Source organism: Schistocerca piceifrons, chromosome 6 (genome assembly GCF_021461385.2).
Source record: "Schistocerca piceifrons isolate TAMUIC-IGC-003096 chromosome 6, iqSchPice1.1, whole genome shotgun sequence".
Taxonomy (NCBI): Eukaryota; Metazoa; Arthropoda; class Insecta; order Orthoptera; family Acrididae; genus Schistocerca; species Schistocerca piceifrons.
This window is the reverse complement of record NC_060143.1, coordinates 483151042-483176558: the sequence shown is the minus strand read 5'-3', so window position 1 is coordinate 483176558 and position 25517 is coordinate 483151042. Positions and strand designations below refer to the sequence as shown.

General features: G+C 40.8%; 1 protein-coding gene across 1 annotated transcript; it reads right to left on the bottom strand.

Moving 5' to 3' along the window:
* Positions 1–6084: 6084 nt before the first annotated feature.
* LOC124802625 (suppressor protein SRP40-like) lies at positions 6085–8428 on the bottom strand. The gene is made up of 2 exons (XM_047263515.1): positions 8175–8428; positions 6085–8062 (listed from the first exon to the last, which is right to left on the bottom strand). Exons 1-2 carry the CDS (start codon positions 8257–8259, stop codon positions 6564–6566), a joined length of 1584 nt encoding a protein of 527 aa, XP_047119471.1. The 5' UTR covers positions 8260–8428; the 3' UTR covers positions 6085–6563.
* Positions 8429–25517: the final 17089 nt, after the last annotated feature.

Here is a 25517-nt window from a genome sequence, read left to right as displayed (position 1 = left end):
AAAGTGTTCCAAGAGATAAGAAAATCCACCTTGTTATCAGAAATATGGTACATTTTAAATACAGTATCAGTGTACTACCTTTGAAATACATTTGTAATTATTAAAGCTACTGTTGAACTCATTTATCAAGGAAAAAAACAGTAACTGTTACAGAAGGTCTCAAAACGTGCTAAAAGGACCTCAGGCATCTAAGTTTAAACTATTTTATGTGCACATATTTTTTTATTTTTCCACACCATGAAAAGAACACTGATATTCACACCAATATTATGCATTACTGATATTCTTTTTAGCAGAAAGGAAAGAACAGTTTAAGTGTAATTGATTTTTATTAGTTTTCTGAATCCCTCACCCAGTGCAGAGTCCCAGGTGACTGGAAAAAAGTGCAGGTGACTCCAGGTAAAAGAATAGACCAGGAAAATTACAGACCAATATCCCTAACTTCTGTTTGCTGCAGAATCCTTGAACATATTCTCAGTTCGAATATAATAAACTTTCTTGAGACTGAGAAGCTTATGTGCACATATCAGCATGGTTTTAGAAAGCACCACTTGTGCAAAATTCAGCTTGCCCTCTTCTCACATGATATAATGAGAACTATCGATGAAGAGCAACAGGCAGATTACATATTTTTAGATTTCCAGAAAGCATTTGACACGGTGCCCCATTGCAGGCTGTTAACGAAGGTACAACCGTATGGAATAAGTTCACAGATATGTGAGTGGTTCTTCTTACATAATAGAACCCACTATGTTGTCCTCGATGACGAGTGTTCACCACAAACAAGGTTATCGTCAGGAGTGCCCCAGAGAAGTGTGATAGGACCTTTTTTTTCTCTACATACATAAATGATTTGGCTGACATGGTGGGTGGCAATATGCAGTTGTTTTCTGATGATGGTGTAGTGTACTGTAAGGTGTTGAAGCTGAGTGATCCTAGGAAGATACAAGATGACTTATACAAAATTTCCAGTTGTTGTGAAAAAATGTAAGTTAATGCAGATGAGTAGAAAGATCAAACCTGTAATGTTCGGATACAGATTACTAGTGTCCTGCTTGGTGCAGTGAAGTCATTTAAATATCTGGGCATAACGTTGCAAATGTAAGTTAATGCGGATGAGTAGGAAGATCAAACCTGTAATGTTAGAGGATACAGTGTCCTGCTTGGTGCAGTGAAGTCATTTAAATATCTGGGCATAACGTTGCAAAGCAATATGAGGTGGAATGAGCATATGAGAACTGTTGTAGGGAAGATGAATGGTCAACTTCTGTTTATTGGGAGAATTTTAGGAAAGAGTGGTTCATTTGTAAAGGAAACCGCATATAGGACACTGGTGCAACCTATTCTTGAGTAATGCTCAAGTGTTTTAGATTCGTACCAGGTTGGAGTGAAGCAAGACATCAAAGCAGTTCAGAGGTGGGCTGCTAGATTTGTTACCAGCAGGTTCGAACAACACGTAAGTGTCATGGATATGTTTCAGGAACTCAAATTTGAATCCCTGGAGGGAAGGCGATGATCTTTTTGAGAAACACCTTTGAGAACATTTAGAGAACCGGCAATTGAAGCTGACCCCCAAATGATTCTACTGCCACCAACATATATTGCGCATAAGGACCATGAAGATAAGATACGAGCAATTAGAGCTCATACAGAGGCATACAGACAGTCATTTTCCCCTCACTCTATTTGTGACTGGAGCAGGAAAGGAAATGACAAGCAGTGGTACAGGGTATCCTCAGCCACACACCGTATGGTGGCTTGTGGAGAGTATCTACGTAGATGTAGAAATTTTGTTGGAATAACTAAGGCCCTTTCATCATGTGGCAGTTCAAGTGTTCTCAGTCGCAATTATTTTTATGTTTTTTTCACTGCATATCAGTAACTTTTTTCCTGTCCTTGCTTACAACAGCTAAATTTAATAAAGTAAATTAGAAAGAAAGCTACTACAGTGAAAAAACTCTTGCCTCATTGGTTACACTAAAAAAGCTGTGTGTTGCAGTGGTTCACTGGTCAAGTAGCAGACTACAAACCAAAAGGTCAAAGATTTATTCACCAGTCTTTCAAAGGCATGGCCAAATGAAATCATCTTAGTTTACAAGCCGCATGACTTCGAATAAAACATTTTAATATCTAACAGCAGCACCAAAGACCTTGCCGCGGTGGTTCCTGTCAGATCAACAAAGCTAAGCGCTGTCTGGCTGGGCTAGGACTTGGATGGGTGACCATCCAGTCTGCTGAGCACTGTTGGCAAGCAGGGTGCACTCAGCCCTTGTGAGGCAAACTGAGGAGCTACTTGATTGAGAAGTAGTGGCTTCGGTCTTGTAAAATGACATACGGCCGGGAGAGCAGTGTGCTGACCACATGCCCCTTCATATCTGCATCCGGTGACACCTATGGGCTGAGGATGACATGGCGGCCAGTTAGTACCATTGGGCCTTCATGGCCTGTTCGGGTGGAGCTATCTCCACCACTGTCATCAGGAGTTAAAAAAAGAAAAAACCTGACTGCCAGGGCTGGCATGGTGTTTTGCTTGTATAGACACAAAGCAACGTCTGGGACCTTCAAGACAGGAACTGAAATACGGGAAGGTAAGTTGTGTAGCTCATAGCAGCTCTGGCCCCACTGCAAGACCAGTGACATCAGATGGCGTGAAGGCCTGATGTCACATCTGTAACTGTCACTCCCGTCTCCCAACAAGTGTCAGGAGCATGCTTTGTCTTCATTCAATACCCAAAGCCTACCCCCATGTCCTGCAAAGCATGTACCCATAAGCCTCTGATAAAACTGTTGTGGTTTGCTCTAATCTTGGCCACCTCCTGTATAGCAGAGTCCCATTATGGCAGCGCTTGAAGTACTACTTCCCTCTCTTTAAATTATAAGGCAGCCTCAGCTGTGGCCAACTTCAAGATATTAGTGATATTGAGTGATAATTAGAACAAAAAGATCAAGTAAACCAATAAGATTATCAAAACTGGAGGCTGGCCTTTAATTTCTGGCAAATTAATCTCATTTTTATAGGAAATGCAATATTAACATTCTGAGCCCCAAGTAATAACTAAGCCAGTTTGATATTTACAAGACATTCATGAACTCAGATTAGTAGAAGGGCCCCACTTAGTTTCTTAGCTAATACATGAGTAAGTAGGGCTAATTTTATGTCAAATGTGACTTCAACCACTAACAGCCAAGAAACTGAGTAAGGGTCACAGTACCCAAAAAGGAATTTTTGTTCAGTGACAAGCTCACTGTATTGTAAAACAGTCAACAGTGTGTTCAGTCTGACAAAATACATTAGTGATACCCTCGAAGTTCAGAATCAGAGAGACTTTCTTTCATTTACATAACTGTATACAAATGCAAATTTCCCATAAATAACTACAGCTAAAAAAGGAATGACCAATATTGTTATAATACTAGTTACCATCATACTTTTTTGTAGATATTTCTTACTGCTTGATTCCATACACCAATATACAGGGTGTTACAAAAAGGTACAGCCAAACTTTCAGGAAACATTCCTCACACACAAAGAAAGAAAATATGTTACGTGGACATGTGTCCGGAAACGCTTACTTTCCATGTTAGAGCTCATTTTATTACTTCTCTTCAAATCACATTAATCATGGAATGGAAACACACAGCAACAGAACGTACCAGCGTGACTTCAAACACTTTGTTACAGGAAATGTTCAAAATGTCCTCCGTTAGCGAGGATAGATGCATCCACCCTCCGTTGCATGGAATCCCTGATGCGCTGATGCAGCCCTGGAGAATGGTGTATTGTATCACGGACGTCCACAATACGAGCACGAAGAGTCTCTACATTTGGTACCGGGGTTGTGTAGACAAGAGCTTTCAAATGCCCCCATAAATGAAAGTCAAGAGGGTTGAGATCAGGAGAGCGTGGAAGCCACGGAATTGGCCTGCCTCTACCAATCCATCAGTCACCGAATCTGTTGTTGAGAAGCGTACGAACACTTCAACTGAAATGTGCAGGAGCTCCATCGTGCATGAACCACATGATGTGTCGTACTTGTAAAGGCACATGTTCTAGCAGCACAGGTAGAGTATCCCGTATGAAATCATGACAACGTGCTCCATTGAGCGTAGGTGGAAGAAACTAAAATGAGCTCTAACATGGAAATTAAGCGTTTCCGGACACATGTCCACATAACATCTTTTCTTTATTTGTGTGTGAGGAATTTTTCCTGAAAGTTTGGCGGTACCTTTTTGTAACACCCTGTATGTACAAGTACCACTAGAAGCAACACAAGAAATCTCAGGCAATGATCAATTTACCGCAGTACTTCACACAGTCCTTATCAATTTACAAGTGGTTTACCTAAAATAGGCTGATTTTGTTATGTTACATTTATGTAGAATTGCATTTGACATGGCCAGCATAAGGCATTGACTAATGAATGTGTGGCCCACACTGAATTACTTTAATGTTGTCATATGGTTGTAACTTTACAGAAAATTCAATTAATAAATTGACATGTAACACACTACATCAAGAAGTATAGTATGCTGTTTACTTCAAATAGGACACAGTTAATGAAAGTCTGGGCTACTCTACACAAATATTTCCAAGGCCATTCAGGGCATAGTCTCACGCTCGTGACACTAAGGTATGGTGTTGCGATCTATCAGGATTTTTCAGTATGATTAACGGTGTGCTTCCAGGTGTTTTGCTGAGTTGTTGTTTCCCTTTTATGGGGAATAATTCGATGACCGAACCAACCATCATCCTCAGGCACTGTGAGTTTTGGTGTTCAGTGTACTCAATGCCTGGACTCCACCCCGATTGGCTGGAGGCTAGGTATCAGTTCACATAACAGCAAAACTGGCAGCACCTTAAAGAAGTTGGTTGTGTCAGTTGTCAATATATGGTGCATAAAATGGAATCAACAGTTTGGCATAACATCCAGAAGCACACCATTAAGAGCACTACTACTAAATGTGGAAACCAGTTTTCTAACAACGTTAAAAAGAAAAACAAAGTGCAGCCCTAAAAAAGGAAAAGAGAATGTATAGAGTATGTGGAAAGCTTTCTCTGGTGCTGTGGATTAGAGCAAATTTTATTGTAAAACAGTTTTTCACTGTTATCAATAATATTTCTTTAAAATATCTTTTGTTTACCTGTGTCAGTGGTAAATTTTAATCAAATTTGTTCATTCTGTATAAAACTTATAACATGATCTGTATATAATTGCAAAATATGATCCATGGGCTTAAATAAACTAAAACTAAACATGTGAAATAATCCCAGTTTCACAAATCATTTTTACACTAATTTCTTTTATGTTAGCTGGAACAAGTGTGCACCACAAATAAATTTAATATTGCTAGTCTATCATGAAACATTTTGCAAATTGAACATGGTACCCAATAGTCAGAAAATGATGTTTTCATCAATTTATCGTGTGTGTGTGTGTGTGTGTGTGTGTGTGTGTGTGTGTGTGTGTGTGTGTGTGCGCGCGCGCGCGCGCGCGCCTGCACCTGTGGATGGCTGTGAACATTTTTACTATCTACAGATACTTCGATTTGATGGCAAAAACCACTTTATCAGAATGAAACTGTAATCATTAGGATGCAGATTTTTATAAGGAACACAAATAAAATCACACCATAGCTATTTTATACTCATAATTTAATCGAGTTTACATGCAGCCACAAATCTAAGAAAATTTTTAGTTGCTTCCAATATGACATGGCAAGGCTATAAACTAGTTTTGATACAATATATAGGAAAGGTAACATAAATCTTGGGTGCAATAATATGTGAGCTGAAGCAATGGAGAGATATGCTTTTCACACCGGACCGGTGCGAGAAGATTCATAGAGTGCAGCTATAAGAAGTATGCTTCAATAAAATAAAGAAAAAGAAAATATGTCAGGAAGTTGGGAGGAGGAGGAGGAGGGGGGGAGAGAAAGGATCTTATGTATCAATACCAGATGCACAGGATTATGAAGAAACAAACCACCTGTTGCTACAGAGACAGATGTGGGATCCAATGTTCAGAGTGAGAAGATTCATACAACGAGCCCCCCCCCCCCCCCCCAACCACCACCACCCTGCAGCCAATGAAACAGAAGTAACAGGGAATACTGAATACACAGGAAAGAAGTGCTACACGAATGATCCCAGGTTTGTTTGACTCATGGGATAACTTCACGGAAATTCTGAAAACTTGAACTGGTAGACACTTGAAGATAGATGCAAACTATATTCGAAACCTACTTCTAAGTTTCAAGAGAGTGCTCTAGGAATAAACTAAAATCCCCAATGTATCACTCCCAAAGCACCAGTAAAACAAGAATAGGCTAATTATAATGCACACAGATGCATTTAAGCAATCATTCTTCTCTTGCTCAATACGTGAATGGAATGGGAAGTACCACTAATAGGTAGTGCAAAGGGAAGTGCCGTCTGTCATACAAGGAGCCAAAAATAGAATGTGAGCATGTATCAAGAAAGTTCTACAAATGGCAAAAAAACATCAGCGAAAATCAATTACCAGAAAAGAACATGTGAATAGTCACACAAGGGGCTCGATCACTTATAGTAAAAAATCAAATTGGTCATTAATAGATCTCAAAATGTCATTGCTTTCTTCTTGTAGCTGAACTAACCTACGATACATTTTTAATTTTTCACTAGAAATTACAAGTTTTTCTTTTTCACATTTGAGCTTTTCTTCTTCAAATGCAATCATTCTCTCTGCTTGTTGAAGCTTCATTTTCTTTAACTGCAGTAACTCATCATTTCTCCTTTCTAAGCCTTCAAGTCTCTCCCTGTCTACTTCCAGTTTTTTCTCGTAGTAAAGTTTCCTGTCAGCTCTTATCTGTTGTAAGAACGACTGTTTCAGCTTCCTTCTCTTTTCTGGTGGACTAACTGATGATTCAGAAGGATTGGTAAATAACTGTTTGCTACTGCTTGCTGCTGGTGCAGGTTCATTACTACTTGGTGGTGGCTCAGGTTTATTACTACTCCTATCACTGTTCACATTGGATTTTCCACTGATAAGTAATAATTGTGTACTACTACTACTTGGTGTCAGCTCAGGTTCACTACTAATCCCATCACTGTTCCCATTGGATTTTCCACTGATGAGTGATAATTGTTTACTACTACTACTTGGTGTCAGCTCAGGCTCACTACTAATCCCATCACTGTTCCCATTGGATTTTCCACTGATGAGTAACAATTGTTTACTACTACTTGGTGTTAGCGCAGGTTCACTGTTAATCCTATCACTGTTCCCATTCGTTTTTGCACTGATAATGAATAATTGTTTATTACTACCTGGTGCTGGCTCAGGTTCACCACTAATCCTATCATTGTTCACACAGGGTTTTCCAGTGATAATGAATAACTGTTTACCGCTATTTAGTGAGGGTTCGGTTTCACTAGGCCTACAAATCACATCACTGTTCATAGTGGGTTTTGTACTGATAATGAAGAAATTTTTACTTGGTAAAGGCGCAGGTTCACTACTAATCCCATCACTATTCACACTGGAGTTTCCTCTGATAATGAATAATTGTTTACCACTACCTGCTGTTGGCTCAGGTTCACTACTAATCACTTCACTGTTCGCATTAGATTTTCCACTATTAATTAGTAATTCGTTACCACTATTTGGCACTGTCTCAGGTTCACTACCACTGTTCCCTACCTGTACATTCGATTTTCCACCACTAGAAAGCACACCTGTCTCATCCGACTGCGACACTGGTCTGATGATGTCTTCTCCCTTCAGTATCTTCTGCATCGCATCTTGGTACACAAAGTCCTTTCTTCTCCTCGATAACTTCAAATTATTGTCCATCGCTCTCTTGTAACTGCGCAAAAGAACTCTCCACCTGTTCTCGCACTGGGCTGGTGTGAAGTTCATCCCCATCTCATTCTTCAGTGCAAGGGATATTGCAACCCACATGTAGTTCTTAAAACGAAAGTCTTTACCTAAGCGATCCCTCTGTACTTCATACGCGTTCAACAAAGCTAGCGTCGCTTCTCGGCTCCAGAATACTGGAAGGTCGCTCTGTACGCCGACATCTGCAAATACAAGCACAAAATTACAAACTCCCATCTGCTGTCACACTGTACGAGTCATACACATACACAACTAACAACTGTCTATTAATTATTGTGGTACAGCATGTTTTACCTTTGGCGCTTTCCATCACGATTTTCGCAATTTGCAGCGGAATACCAATTTTGTTTATGTACCAGTTTCCAACCGTCTTGCGCATGCGCAGTGAGGATATTAGCGGATTTGTCCACTCCTGCTGCTTTCATGACGTGCAGCGCTCAACGCGGTAAGTGACGAAAACGGGGAGCTTTCGAACGCAGCGGAAATCCCAAACTGTTCCGAGCCGCGCATGCGTAGCAGAACCAGTTTACAAACTGCGTTTGTTCGACTAACGATTGCAGCTGTAGTAATCTAGCGGTTTCGTCCGGCAGCGACAGTCCCCAATTCCAGTTAGTTCTCCTTGTAATTGGCCGAAAGCCATTACTTGTATCTAGGAACAGCAAATCTTGATGCCGATCTGTTACGCTCGGATTTTGCAGCTCGTAGCAGATGATGAAAGCCAGTAGTATCCTGTGTATTGTTCACGTGTTTTGGTTATTGTGCGTTGATTATGTTAATACTACTTTCATTTGGGTAACGTCAAAATATAGTTGAAATTTGAAAAATATAGTTGCAATTTGTGCACTGAAACATAGGACAGTAATACAAAGTTATATTGCCAAATTGTCCAAGATAAATACAGGTTTCCCGTTAACGTGCATAGCCATACTACAGATTACATTTCAAGATCACTCTCCCTGACTTGAACATCTCAAACCTTGCTATCCCCAAAAATTACGGAAAGAATGATGTTGCCACAAGGTTCTCCTTTCCGCATACCAAATATTAGACTTTTCATGTGTGTAGTTCATACAGAATTTCGTCAAAACCGAAACTGATGAAATAAAAAAGATGTATTTGAAGAATCTGATGTGGATTGTCTCATTTGATGTGCGTGCAATTTAAGTATCTCATTTCTGAGGCCTTCATAAGTTTACAAATCGTATCAAAGAAACATACTGTCACCTGTTTTATCACGCTTCTGCCCATAAAAATTGTGCTTTAACAATTTGCTTTACCTTCTTAACTCACTGTCATTCACAGTGATAACTTTCATTTCATTTTTATTTATCGGCAAAACACTAATGGTAATCAGACAGCACAGGTAGTTTTATTCCAAACTCATATGGTTGTACTAAAGTAGTCTTAATATCAATAATCTTTAATTACTACAACACAGTGTATCTTATAGGCAATTCCTTCATGCGAACCATCTTGAACAAGAAAATTTTGTAAGTCACAGCTATTGTGACTATGGTCTATAGAAACAGTTCACCCAATTTACAAAGATTTCGAACACCTATAAAAATTCGTAGACACTGAAATTGTGTATATCTTGCTCTAATAATAGATTCCTTAAGCTAATTAGCTTATATCGCAAGACCTGTCAGTTGTTTCTGATTCTCCATTCCAGTCCAATACATTAATAAATACTTCTCCATCTCAAGGACTATAAGTTATAGTTACAATATATTTAGTGCTATTGGAAAATTCAGTCAACTAAAAGGAATGTTACATAAAAACACATAACTACTCAAAAACCACTGTAGTTGGATATGAACTTCTTGAGAGAAGTACACAAAGCTCCATTATTTAAAGATCAAATTAAGCTCCAGGTTAGTAAAGGAAACCAAAGGACATGATGTTTATGCAGACATCGATGACTAACATCAGATTCAGACCAATCTAACTGTGTAGTCTTCTATGTTCAGGAATGTGTAGAATTAGTCAGTTAAGATAATAATTTTTGAGGAATTTTTTGTAAAGTGAACTGTAGGTCCTAAAACATAGAGATTGTGATAAATTACACATGGTTAAAAACTTCAGTAATTAACAATTTTGAATTTCATGTGGAATGAATCAAACAATTGCTTATCCTAAAAGTGAATGTAAACTTTCGCTGTTTGCCCCAAGAAAACGTTATGACATGCAGCCAAGAGCAGTCGATTGGCTCACCCAATCTGCACCAGGACTTACTGCCCCTAGACACAAGTAAAACTGTTCGAGTGACGACCAGTGGCTGGTGGTAACGAGTATTGGCTGAGCAGAGGTACATTTTCTGACGATTCCTGAAAGAACTGTTCTGGCAGATTCTTGAAAATACACTCCTGGAAATTGAAATAAGAACACCGTGAATTCATTGTCCCAGGAAGGGGAAACTTTATTGACACATTCCTGGGGTCAGATACATCACATGATCACACTGACAGAACCACAGGCACATAGACACAGGCAACAGAGCATGCACAATGTCGGCACTAGTACAGTGTATATCCACCTTTCGCAGCAATGCAGGCTGCTATTCTCCCATGGAGACGATCGTAGAGATGCTGGATGTAGTCCTGTGGAACGGCTTGCCATGCCATTTCCACCTGGCGCCTCAGTTGGACCAGCGTTCGTGCTGGACGTGCAGACCGCGTGAGACGACGCTTCATCCAGTCCCAAACATGCTCAATGGGGGACAGATCTGGAGATCTTGCTGGTCAGGGTAGTTGACTTACACCTTCTAGAGCACGTTGGGTGGCACGGGATACATGCGGACGTGCATTGTCCTGTTGGAACAGCAAGTTCCCTTGCCGGTCTAGGAATGGTAGAACGATGGGTTCGATGACGGTTTGGATGTACCGTGCACTATTCAGTGTCCCCTCGACGATCACCAGTGGTGTACGGCCAGTGTAGGAGATCGCTCCCCACTCCATGATGCCGGGTGTTGGCCCTGTGTGCCTCGGTCGTATGCAGTCCTGATTGTGGCGCTCACCTGCACGGCGCCAAACACGCATACGACCATCATTGGCACCAAGGCAGAAGCGACTCTCATCGCTGAAGACGACACGTCTCCATTCGTCCCTCCATTCACGCCTGTTGCGACACCACTGGAGGCGGGCTGCACGATGTTGGGGCGTGAGCGGAAGACGGCCTAACGGTGTGCGGGACCGTAGCCCAGCTTCATGGAGACGGTTGCGAATGGTCCTCGCCGATACCCCAGGAGCAACAGTGTCCCTAATTTGCTGGGAAGTGGCGGTGCGGTCCCCTACGGCACTGCGTAGGATCCTACGGTCTTGGCGTGCATCCGTGCGTCGCTGCGGTCCGGTCCCAGGTCGACGGGCACGTGCACCTTCCGCCGACCACTGGCGACAACATCGATGTACTGTGGAGACCTCACGCCCCACGTGTTGAGCAATTCGGCGGTACGTCCACCCGGCCTCCCGCATGCCCACTATACGCCCTCGCTCAAAGTCCGTCAACTGCACATACGGTTCACGTCCACGCTGTCACGGCATGCTACCAGTGTTAAAGACTGCGATGGAGCTCCGTGTGCCACGGCAAACTGGCTGACACTGACGGCGGCGGTGCACAAATGCTGCGCAGCTAGCGCCATTCGACGGCCAACACCGTGGTTCCTGGTGTGTCCGCTGTGCCGTGCGTGTGATCATTGCTTGTACAGCCCTCTCGCAGTGTCCGGAGCAAGTATGGTGGGTCTGACACACCGGTGTCAATGTGTTCTTTTTTTCATTTCCAGGAGTGTAGATTGAAACTATCCTGATAAAGTCTACAGATAAAGTTTCAAGAACCAGCTTTAAACAATGACTCTAGGAATATACCACAACCCCCTACATATCACTCCCATACGGATCATGAGAATAAGATCGGATAGATTACACATACACTGAAGCATTTAAACAGTGATCTTTCCTGCACTCTTTACGTGAATGAAATGGGAAGAAGTCCTAATAACTGGTACAGTAGGAAACACCTTGTGCTATGCACTTCACAGCCCTCCCCGGAGTACAGATATATGCATAGAAAGGCTTTAATAGCGTTGCTCCAAAGAGAGACACCAATACAAGCACAAATCTTTTTGTGCTGTCTTGTAGCCTTCTAGTACTAGGTTCCTGTTACTGCCAGCCTTTTAAAGGGATGGTACATCACAATATTGTGGAAATTTAATAGATCCCAGTGTAATTTTATTTCCTTGAGGGGTTTTTATTTTTTTTTATTTTTTGGGCATTGAAAGCAAAGATCGGATCACAAAGGTCGGATGATTGTGGGTCATATACTATACTCCTTGCTACAAACGACTTGCATACATTAACTTGGCCCACATTAGATGGGTGGTGGCATTGGTAGGAATATGTGTGCTATACCATTACATACATATTGGTGAAATTAAGCTTCATACCAGATTCATAACCACCAGATACATTGCCGCCACTCCCTATAAACCAACTTAAATAATGATTATTTTTATTGAAATTAGATAATTTCCAGCATTTGTACTATTTGGGCATTTACTACACTTTAGGTTATTAGCATTGGTACTAATTATCTGCTAAGTACTGACAATCAGCAACAAATTGTCATAATATACATATAATAAAATTATGTATAAAAATTCTAAAAACTGTTTATTAGTAACAGTATATTAATGTTGAAAGCAGTAAGTGTCAGAACTAAATCAGAATTTCTTCAGTTAACGTTCTGTATCGCTTCTGCTCCAAGAAATGCTGATCACAAATGGGAACCAGAAACGTTTGACTCTTTCATTTATCTTAATCGATGTTTCTGGGTAGCCTGAAGCTGTATCAGTCATTATTTGAAAATAAAACACTGCAGCAGTAACCCATTTTTTCATGCTTAGCACAACGCGTTTTGAGAACGTCTCAGTCATGACCTAATGTTAATAGAAGTTTCCACAATGAAATTTTCTACTCTGCAGCGGGATGTGCACTAATATGAAACATCTGGGCAGATTAAAACTGTGTGCCAGACTTTGGTAGCTCAGTCAGTAGAGAACTTGTCCACGAAAAAACAAAGGCACTGAGCTCGAGTCTCAGTCCAGCATATAGTTTTAATCTGCCACAGAATTTCAAATCAGCGCACACTCCATTGCAGAGTGGCAAATTTCATTCTGGAAACATTCTCCAGGCTGTGGCTAAGCCATGTCTCCACAGTATCTTTTCTTCCAGGAGTGCTAGTCTTGTAAGTTTCACAGAAGAGTTTCTGTCAATTTGGGATGGAGCTAGAAGATGAGGTACTGGCGGAAGTAAAGCTGTGAGGATGGGTCGTGAGTCATGCTTGTCGCTAGAGTGCTTGACCAAGAAAGGCAGAGCTCCCAATTTCGAATCTCAGTCCAGTCAACAGTTTTGATCTGCCAGAAAGTTTCATATGAGCGCACACTCCACGGTGGAGTGGAAAAAGTCATTGTGGTAACATCCTCCAGGCTGTGGCTAGCCATGTCTCGGCAATATCCTTCCTTCCAGAAGAGCTAGTTTTGCTAGCTCGGCAGGAGAGCTTCTGTGAGGTATGGAAGGTCAGAGATGAGGTACTGGCGGAGGTAAAGCTGTGAGTGCAGGTCGTGATCCATGCCTGAGTAGATCAGCTGGTAGAGCACTTGACCATGCAATGCAAAGCTCCCGAGTTCGAGTCTCGATCAAACACTCAGTTTTAATCTCCCAGGAAGTTCCATTACAGAAGTGTTTTGTGTGGTGTTCTGCTTCTCTTGGACTGCAGTCGTCTTTTAGCGTTTATAAGGTACCGCACCTCCTGCATTATGCGGAAAACTACACGTGTAGAGTGAAATTTCACACACAATGTGAGTGATGAGATAGCACAGTGCAAGAGAGGCACAACACACATACAAGCATCGCACAAAATGCTTGATAAATTTTTGACAATGACAATATATTCTCGAAATACGTAGTGCTAAACATGAAAAAATATGTACCTGGTGCAATGTTTCATTATTTAAATCAGAAACGTTTGAACAAAGTGAAGAGAGCAAAGGACGAGTGACTGAAATTCTGAAGCCACAACCCGCATTCGGCATCTGTATGACGTTCACATCATGTGGCAATGCTAGTCCACTGTGTTGTGCAATCTTTGCCTTGACCGCCGCATTTACGACATCGTTATTAATGATGCCATCACAGCTAATATTCGTGACAAGCAAGAACATACACGTTGTTGCTGATCGTTTCACTTGCAGGAGTTTCGTCTTTCGCTGTTTTCTCAGACTTAAGTCACAAAATCGAAGAAAATGGTTCCTGAGAGAGAGAGTTCGTATCTGTAAGTAACAGTGAATGTTGCAGAACATAGATCTATCACATGAATAAGAAAGAACCAGACAAACCCGAAGATGGGGAAATATTTTAGTGTGTAGCAGGATGTGAACCTACTTCCTCCAGCTCCACACCCGCATGACTCTAATCAGCTAACCGCATCGATAACAAGAAGTTTGCAGCATTAGTATTGTTTATCCTAGGATCTCCCGAAGTATTTTTACTGTCGATATCTTGTTAACTGACATTTAATTGTATCAAATCGCACAAAGAGTGAAATTTGTTATAAATCCTAAATGCGCCAGTGCTCTGAATGACGTACTGTCGTAACAGTCAGGTTATAATCCGGAAACAACTAAATACACTAAAATTCAATATGGCATCTACAAAGCAGCGAGCCAGGGACTTCACGTGACCCAATTCGAATGCCAGTTGCAGCTTTCAAATTGTTGTCACTTGTGAGTAATATGGTCTACATAGGGAAAGTCTGGACTGCAGTGTTCCTTGTGGAGTCACCACATTGGCGCTAGAGCAGATGGCACAGTTTAATAAAGGTGCGGAATAGTGCAGCTGCTTTCTGAAATTATCGTTCTGAAGTTAGTTGTGCACCTTTTAAGTAGCAAATTTTCTTTTTTTAAGTTTAAAAATTAAACGTCGGTTATGGATAGGACAGATATTGCTCATTTAGTTTGAGCAGAATGGTATACCTTCAGAAATGTTCAGACCTGCTCAATGCAAACACTTGGCAATAAAATTTCGTGCAGGAGTATTAGCATCGAGCTATCTCTGTCATTTGTGCTAGTGAAGCATCCGGACAAACAGTCACATATGTTGTGCATTTTACCCATGCTATCTTTACCTTGAGAAAGTTGCGTGGGCATATGACAATGAAAACACCATTTTCAAACGATTAGTTTTGAGGATATTTAAAAAATCTGGAGTTAGATTAGTCTCTATAACATTTTAGTCTTCACCACATCCTTAGTGAACAATAAACTTGTCAAACAGGAACTGTGTAAAGTATCATGTGAAATCACTAGTAACTCATTACCCACCACGTTGTCCCTTCTCATGTGCCTACATATAATGATAATAGGCGAAACAATTGGCAGAAAAGATACTAGGCTTACCTTTCCACCACCATCAAATTCCCTTTTTTTACTAATAGTGTTGTGCTTCAATTATTGGAAGGTGGGTTAGGATGATCTATTTTAATTATCATACAAATCTTTATCCTCTCCAGATATCTCCGGGGAAAGCAAAATTTTGTTACTGAAAACACATCCTTTTCCTCTCAACGCAGGACAGTTTATTATTGGTTGTATCTTAAGCCAAAAATTATATATATATATATATATATATATATATATATATATATATATATATATATGGATACTCTGCAAATCACACTTAAGTGCCTGACACCACAATAATTGTCTATTATTCCACTCTTCAACAGCATATGTTAAAAATGAACATCTATATCTTTCTGTGTGAGCTCTGACTTCGTTTTATTATGGTAATCGTTTCTCCCTACATAAGTCAACATCAACAAAATATTTTCACATTCGGAGGAGAAGGTCAGTGATTGAAATTTCGTGAGAAGATTTCGCTGCAACGAAAAACGTCTTTGTTTTAATGGTGTCCATCCTAAGTCCTGTATTGTGACTGTGACATTCTCTCCCCTATTTCGCGATAATACAAAATGTGTTGTTCTTCTTTGAATTTTCTCGATATACTCCACTAATTTTATCTGGTAAGGATCCAAGACTACATAGCAGTACTCCAAGAAAGGATGGACGAGAGGAGTGTAGGAAGTCTCGTTAGTAGATCTGTTACATACATACATACATATATACATACATACATAGATCTGTTAATTAATTAATTAATTAATTTTTAACAGTTACTACTTCATATATAAGAATTCATCTATTGAGTAGCAGGAGTTGTCATTCAGAAATTCTTTTAATTTGCTTTTAAATGTTGGTTGGCTAACTGTCAGACTTTTCCTATTATTTGGCAAATGACCAACGATTTTTGTGGCAGCATAATTCACCTCTTTCTGTGCCAAAGTGAGATTTAATCCAGAATAGTGAATACCATCTTTTCTTCTAGTGTTGTAGCTACACACTTTCCTATTATTTTTGAATTGGGATGGGTTATTAATGACAAATTTCATAAGTGAATACATGTATTGCGAAGGTACTGTGAATATCCTGAGTTCTTCAAAAAAATGTCTGCAAGGTGATCTTGGGTGAGTTCCAGCTAGTATTCTGATTACACACTTTTGTGCAATGAATACTTTCTCTCTTAATGACGAATTGCCCTAAAATATGATGCCTTATGAAAGCAGTGAATGAAAATAGGCATAGTGGGCTAATTTAATGATATATTTATCGCCAAAATTTGCAATCACCCTAATAGCGTAAGTAGTTGAACTTTACTGTTTCAGCAGATCATCGTTGTGCTTCTTCCAATTCAATTCCTCATCAATGCACAGTCAGAAATTTTGAGTATTCTGCCTTAGCAACAGACTTCCATTCATAGTCTATATTTATCAATGTGTTATGCCATTTACTGTACATAATTGTATAAACTGTGTTTTCTCAAAATTTAGTGACAGTCCATTTGCAGAGAACCACTTAATAATTTTCTGAAAGACATTATTTACAATTTCCTCAGCTGATTGTTGCTACTTGGGTGTGATTACTATACTTGTATCATCAGCAAAAAGATCTAGGTTTGCATCCTCATGAATAATTAGTGTCAAGTAGTTAATATACATTAAGAACAATAAGGGACCTAAGACTGAACCCTGTGGGACACCATTCTTGATACCTCCCCAGTTAGAGGATTCCACTGGTTTTTGCAAACTTTCTGTACTGTTAATTTCAACCTTCTGCATTCCTCCAATTAAGTATGAATGAAACAGTTTGTGCACTGTCCCACTCATACCACAATACTTAAGCTTATCTAGAAGAATTTCATGATTCACACAATCGCAAGCCTTTGAGAGAGCACAAAATATCCTAGTGGGTGATGTTCGGTTATTCAATGCATTTAATATCAGGGAAAGCATATACAGCATTTTCTGTCGAAAAGCCTTTCTGAAATCGAAATTGACATTTTGTTAGTACTTCATTTTTACAAATATGTGATGCTACTCTTGAATACATTCTTTTTTCAAGAATTTTGGATAAAGTGAGATTGGAAAGTAGTTGTTAGTGTCAGATCTATCACTTTTTTAATGCAATGGTTTAACAATAGTGTATTTCAGTCTATCTGGAAAAATGCCCTGTTTCAGTGAGCTACTACATATGTGGCTGAGAATCCTATTTATTTTTTGGGAACAAGCTTTTAGTGTTCTGTTGGAAATGCCATCTATTCCATGTAAGCTTTTACTTTAAAGTGAATTTATTATTTTCCTAATTTCAGTTGAGGTGGGTTGAATTTCAATTTTATCAAATTTTATAGGTACTGCCTCTTCTATATACTGCCTTGCATTTTCTAATGAATAGCTGGATTCTATTTTCTCTACAACACTTAAAAATGATTATTAAAAATATTTTCTACTTCTGACTTCTTGTTAACAAACTTTTACTTGCGTTTGATACAAATACAGTCTTCCTGTGCTCTTGGTTGCCCTGTTTTCCTTTTCACAATATTCCAAATTGTTTTATTTTACTATCAGATGTGCTAATCTCAGAGATAATGCATGTACTTCTGAACTTTTTAATAACTTTTCTTTATACAGTGCAGTAGTTTTTAGAATGTTTCACTGTTTTGGGATCATTATTCCTCCTAGCTATAAGATACATTTCCGTTTTCTGTTTACAAGATATTTTTATCCCTTTAGTAAGCCAAGGCTTTTTACATGGTTTCTTACAGCTATATTTCCCTGTTTTCTTAGGGAAACTGTTTTCAAATATACTCACAAAGGTAACATCAAATAGGTTAAATTTTAAATTAGCATCATGTTCCCTGTATACCTCATCCCAGTCGAAGTGTTGCAAGCTTTCCCTAAAATTTTGAATTGTTAAATCGTTAATGGAACACACTATTTTGGAGAACTCTTTTGCATTATTGTATGGAGCTATATCATATACTGTACCTAGCTGTGCATCATCTGTGATCAGACAGACCATTCTTAACAGGAAAAGTTTTTATTTGATTAAATTTATCTTGGTCTATGAAAACGTTATCTGTCAGTGTGCTGCTTTCCTGTATCACCCAAGCAGGAAAATCAATAACTGATGTCAAATTGAAAGAACCAAGTAATATTTCAAGGTCAAGCTTTCTCTCGGACTCTTTCAGAAAATCTACATTGAAATCCCCACAAACAATAATTTTCTTTCCTTTGTCTGGCAGGTAGTACAATGAAGAATCCAAGTTTTCCAAAAATAGTTGAAAAATTTCCCAATGGGGATCTATAACCGACTACATTTATAAAAGTGCCATTATTTAGTTTAAGCTTGCATGCACATGCTTCTATATGTTGCTCTACACAATTTTTTTTTAGTTTCCAAATTTTTCACACTATGACTGATTTTAACATATATGGCGACTCCTCCTCTCTCCATAGTGTCTCTACTTACATGTGCTGAAAGCTTACATCCACCTATATTTACCATTTCCATAGCTGTGACTATATGATGTTCAGACGGTCATAGCACATGTATTCCAGCCTCAGTCTCTAAACAAATAAGAAGCTGAGCTACTTTAATTTTTAATCCCCTGATATTCTGATGCAATATATTAACATTATTTTTCACTGTGCTTTTATGTGAATCTTGTTACATACTAACATTATTTTTCACTGTACTGTTATGAGGATCTGGTGATATTTTCGCATCTCTAGTATCTGCCTGTCTGAACTTCTCATTAAGCTTAATTTCAGTCAATGTAGGACCATTGGACACTGATCTTAGCCTAAAAAAGTACTCCCATGAGTTTCAGTGCCCCCCCCCCTAAAAATTTTGTTAACATCCCAGCCAGTTTACCCTTCCCTTTTCTATTGAGATGCAGCCCATATCATGTGAAGTACCACCTACCAATACCATCAACAGGAACCAAACCTATGCCCGACAAAGTAACCGCCCAAAGCAGCTGATCTAGCTCCATATTGACCCTCCTGACAGAGCTATTCAATTGGGGCTGGTCATGCCGCATGAAAGCAGGGACCAAGCCAACATTTTATCGCTTGTTGCAGATGCTGCTTTTACCAGGTCACACTCAATATTGTAGCCCTGATCCCTACCAGTACTATTTCCCGCGCCACTCACTACCACAACATGATCCTGCTTCGAAAAACCCTTGCACAATGATCCTACAGCCTCTGTCACTTGGCTAAGACATGCACTGGGCTTGAAAATACTTGTGACCTGGTACCTGTCACCTAATTTTTCCTGCAAGGTCTGGCCCACGCCTCTTCCATGGCTACTACCTAACAACAGAACTTTCCTCCTACTTTCTACTTTTTTCGCAATGGTTGGTTTCCTAGTGAAAGCCTGTTGAGTGCTGACTACACCTACATCTACTTGAGCCTCTTCCTTAGGTGACTGAGGTAGCAAGGCCAATCTATTGTTTGTGCCAATGATGAAACGGTCTGATACTGATCTTTCTCTCTGTGGCCCCCGTTCATTGCTACCACTTCCCACCTGTCTTCACCCTCTGCCCCCCTTAACCTCATCAGTTCCTCCCTAGCACTATCCAGTTCAACCTGAAGGGCCCTAATCCTCCCTTCCTGTTCCGCTATTTTCCTATCCCTTGAACATAATCTGCAATACCATGGAAGAGACCCATTTACTTCCCCAATTCCCATGCCACTACATTCACCCCAATGTAACCATCTGTCACAACATTTTCTACGTGTTCTCCCAATAAAATGTAGTCTTTAGTTTAATTTCTCCACAAAATTTTCTGTGTGTTCTTTCCAATTTAAATTGTTCATAATTGTATTTCCTAGGTATTTAGTTGAATTTAAGGCCTGATTTATCGTGTAACCGAAGTTTAATGGATTCCTTTTAGCACTCATGTAGATGACCTCACACTTTTCATTACTTAGAGACTACTGCCAGTTTTCGCACCATTTATATATGTTTTCTAAATCGTTTTGCAATTTGTTTTGATCTTCTGATAAGTTTACTAGACGATAAACGACAGGGGACCTCTCAGACAGGATATCACGAATCCAGTGACATAACGGGGATGATGTTCCACAAGCACGCAATTTCACTAGCCGTTTCGAAATCTAGAAATAATGAATATATTTGAAATAACTCGTTAATGTCACTCAACACTCCGAGTGTGTAAAAAGGTAGTTGTGTTTCACAAGACAGATATTTACTAAATCCGCGTTGACTGTGTCTCATTAGATCGCTTTATTGAAGGTAATTCACATTGATCGAACGCAATATATGTTCCAAAATCCTGCTTCATATCGTCGTTCATGATATGGGCCTGTAATCTTGGGGATTACTCCTACCGCCTTCCCTGAATATTGGTGTGACCTGTGCAACTTTCCAGTCTTGGGTACGGATCTTTCGTCAGGCGAGTAGTTGTATTATACAGGATGGTCCATTGTTCGTGATAGGGCCATATATGTCACGAAATAAGCGTCAAACGACAAAACTACAAAGAACGAAACTTTCTAACTTGAAAAGGGAAACCAGATGACGCTATGGTTGGCCCGCTAGATGGCGCTGCCATAGGTTAAACGGATATGAACTGCGTTTTTTAAAATAGGAACCCCCATTTTTATTACATACTCGTGTAGTACGTAAAGAAATATGAATGTTTTAGTTGGTCCACTTCTTTCGCTTTGTGATAGATGGCGCTGTAATAGTCACAAACATATGGCTCACAATTTTAGACGAACAGTTGGTAACAGGTAGGTTTTTTAAATTAAAATACAGAACATAGGGACGTTTGAACATTTTATTTCGGTTGTTCCAATGAGATACATGTACCTTTGTAAACTTATCATTTCTGAGAACGCATGTTGTTATACCACACTAATGCAATAAATGCTCAAAATGATGTCCGTCAAGCTCAATGCATTTGGCAATACGTGTAACGACATTCCTCGCAACAGCGAGTATTTCGCCTTCCGTAATGTTCGCACATGCATTGACAGTGTGCTGATGCGTGTTGTCAGGCGTGGTCGGTCCATCACAGTAGGAAATATCCTTCAACTTTCCCCACAGAAAGAAATCTGGGGACGTCAGATCCGGAGAACGTGCGGGCCATGGTATGTTGCTTCGACGACCAATCCACCTGTTATGAAATACGCTATTCAATACCGCTTCAACCGCACGCGAGCTGCGTGCCGGACATCCATTATGTTGGAAGTACATTGCCGTTCCGTCATGCAGTGAAACATCTTGTAGTAACATCGGTAGAACATTATGTAGGAAATCAGCATACATGTAAATTGCCATCGATGAAATGGGGACCAATTATCCTTCCTCCCATAATGCCGCACCATGCATTAACCCGCCAAGGTCGCTGATGTTCCACTTGTCGCAGCCATCGTGGATTTTCCGTTGCCCAACAGTGCATATTATGCCGGTTTACGTTACCGCTGTTGGTGAATGACGCTTCGTCGCTAAATAGAACGCGTTCAAAAAATCTGTCATCGTCCCGTAATTTCTCTTGTGTCCAGTGGCAGAACTGTACACTACGTTCAGAGTCGTCGCCATGGAATTCCTTGTGCATAGAAATATGGTACGGGTGCAATCGATGTTGATGTAGCATTCTCAACACCGACTTTTTTGAGATTCCCGATTCTCGCGCAATTTGTCTGCTACTGATGTGCGGATTAGCCACGACAGCAGCTAAAACACCTACTTGGGCATCATCATTTGCTGCAGGTTGTGGTTGACGTTTCACATGTGGCTGAACACTTCCTGTTTCCTTAAATAGCGTAACTATCCGGCGAACGGTCCGGACACTTTGATGATGTCGTCCAGGATACCGAGCAGCACACATAGCACACGCCCGTTGGGCATTTTGATCACAATAGCCATACAGCAACACGATATAGACATTTTCCGCAGTTGGTAAACGGTGCATTTTAGCACGGTAATGTACCACGAAGCAAATACCGTCCGCACTGGCGGAATGTTACGTGATAAAATATACTTATACATTTGTGAGTATTACAGCGCCATCTACCACAAAGCGAAAAAAGTGGTCCAACTAAAGCATTCATATTTCTTTACATACTACACGAATATGTAATAAGAATGGGGGTTCCTATTTAAAAAAACGCAGTTGATATCCGTTTGACCTATGGCAGTGCCATCTAGCGGGCCAACCATAGCGCTATCTGGTTTCCCCCTTCAAGCTAGACGAGTTTCATTCATTGTAGTTTTTTCATTTGATGCTTATTTCGTGAGATATTTGGCCCAGTCACTGTCAATGGACCACTCTGTATATATGAATGCTGTGCAGGACACAAATGACGTTAGTTTTTCTGAAGATGAGCGCTATTAAAGTGCTGAAGTTGAAGACAGAGAATAACAAAACATATAGAATGGTTGCATGGAATTATGCCTATTGTGCAGCATATATTGGATTACGGGAGCAAGAGGCATGTGACTGCATCTGCTTTCAAAGACATACAGCAAACAAGTCCAAAATTGTATCTAGGAATACCACAGACATAGTATCTCTACGAAACTAAATCCTATCAAAGTGGGAATAAGCTGAAGAGAAATCATACATATACACACATAAAAAATAGTTTCGCATCACCTGAGTTCCAAGAGTTCCGGAACCTGTACAGAAAATTGGAATAGAGATCAACATAAACATCATTTCCGCCCTTTTTATTGCTCATAAAAATCACACATTGTATGTTGTACCACCATACAGCGAGACCTTCAGAGGTGGTGGTCCAGATTGCTGTGCATACCAGTTCCTCTAACACCCAGTAGCACGTCCTCTTGCATTGATGCATGCCTGTATTCGTCGTGGTATACCACCCACCAGTTCATCAACGTACTGTTGGTCCAGATTGTCCCACTCCTCAACGGCAATTCGGCGTAGATCCCTCAGAGCGGTTAGTGGGTCACGTCATCCATAAACAGCCCTTTTCAATCTATCCCATGCATGTTCGGCAGGGTTCATGTCTGGAGAACATGCTGAACACCCTAGTCGAGCGATGTCGCTATCCCGAAGGAAGTCATTCACAAGATGTGCACCATGGGGGCGTGAATTGTCGTCCATGAAACGAATACCTCGCCAATATGCTGTGATATGGTTGCATTATAGATCAGAGGATGGCATTCAAGTATCGTACAGCCGTTACGGCGCCTTCCATTACCACGAGTGGCGTAAGTTGGCCCCACATAACGCCACCCCAAAACAGCAGGAAACCTCCACCTTGCTGCACTCGCTGGACAGTATGTCTAAGGCGTTCAGCCTGACCGGGTTGCCTCCAAACACGTCACCGACGATTGTCTGGTTGAAGGCATATGCGACACTCATCGGTGAAGAGAACGTGACGCCAATCCTGAGCGGTTCATTCGGCCTGTTGTTGGGCACATCTGTACCGCACTGCATGGTGTCGTGGTTGCAAAGATGGACCTCGCCGTGCACGTCGGGAGTGAAGTTTCGCATCATGCAGCCTATTGCGCACAGTTTGAGTCGTAACTCGACGTCATGTGGCTGCACAAAAATCATTATTCAACATGGTGCCGTTGCTGTCAGGGTTCCTCCGAGCCATAATCCGCAGGTAGTGGTCATCCACTGCAGTAGTAGCCCTTGGGCGGCCTGAGCGAGGCATGTCATCGACAGTTCCTTTCTCTCTGTATCTCCTCCATGTTCAAACAACATCGCTTTGGTTCACTCCGAGGCGCCTGGACACCTCCCTTGTTGAGAGCCCTTCCTGGTACAGAGTAATAATGCGGATGCAATCGAACCACGGTATTGAACATATAGGCATTGTTGACCTACAGACAACACGAGCCGTGTATCTCCTTCCTGGTGGAATGACTGGAACTCATCGGCTGTTGGACCCCCTCTGTCTAATAGTCGCTGCTCACAGATGGTTGTTTACATCTTTGGGCAGGTCAAAGGGACTGTGTCTGTGATACTGTGATGATGGAAAACTTTTTTGGTGTGTATATTATGAGGTAGAAATTCATTTACTTCTCAAAGTTTGTTGGTTGGTTAATTTGGGGAAGCGGCCCAAACTGCAAGGCCGTCAGTCCCATCAGATTAGGGAAGAATGGAGAAGGAAGTCGGCCATGACCTTTCAAGGAACCAGAAGCCATTTAGGGAAATAACGGAAAACCTAAATTAGGATAACTGTATTTTCATATTTCTGAATGCGAGTCCAGTGTGCTAACCACTGCGCCACCTCGCTCGGTTTTTTCAAAGTAATTTTATATTTTCATAAGCAGGTAAATCAGCAACACTATTTTCAGACATCTTCTTCTTCTGCTTCTGCTTCTTCTTCTTCTTCTTCTTCTTGAGTTGGAGAGCGGGACACCTGTAGAATTTCAGGTCTTCAGTAGCAGGAATCTTTAGGATTCGACGCATCTATGAGATTTCCTCCTTCCCCTTCACATAACTGATTCGCCTTCCGGACACTCACGCGAACCGTGCCCCAGTACGGCGCCAACAGACGAAACTGCTGCCATAAACGCGGCCCAGCATGACAGCTGCACAAGTGTGTCAGCCAGAGAGATGCCCGCCAGACGTGGAGGGTCCTCATCCCAGGAGGACCCAAGTGGTAGGAGTTCCAATGCTATCAATAGTCCCAGCGCGAACACTCATCCTATTGAATTTTCTCAAATTTTGACGGAGATACACGCGATCCCGAAGACGGCGCAACACAATCTGGGTATTAGTTCACTATTCACCCGTCTAGGAGGAGTCGGAGGCCAAATCATCATAAGCCGGAAGTTCGCTCTGAATCTCTGAACTGTTGTAGAAAGGATGGGCCAGCCCCAGTCCAGAACAAAGGCGTCCACTGAGATATTGTTTCGGGCTCTGACCTGCTTGTTTGCTGGTAAGCTTTCTACGTTCATCTCCAGACCCACAAGAATATTGGGAACCAGACACATACTTATCAGTGTTACTACAATTAAAAATTACGAATGCTGCTGCAGCCTGACGCCTGTCGATGTACTGGAAATGTTTCCTCTTCATAGCTGTGGCTCTGGAATGAATCTCACATTGAAATTGCAATATCCATAGCGCAAATAATTTTCCACATAAAATCTATCTCATACCCTTATGGCTATCAATGTGCTGAATCTATACCTCCCTCATCATAGAACATACACTCATTTTCTTTGGACATGCC

Coding starts and splice junctions, on each gene's coding strand:
- LOC124802625 (XM_047263515.1), bottom strand. CDS start 8,259: ATGCGCAAGACGGTTGGAAACTGGTACATAAACAAAATTGGTATTCCG. Junction 8,063..8,174: donor CGTGATGGAAAGCGCCAAAG/GTAAAACATGCT, acceptor TTGTATTTGCAG/ATGTCGGCGTACAGAGCGAC.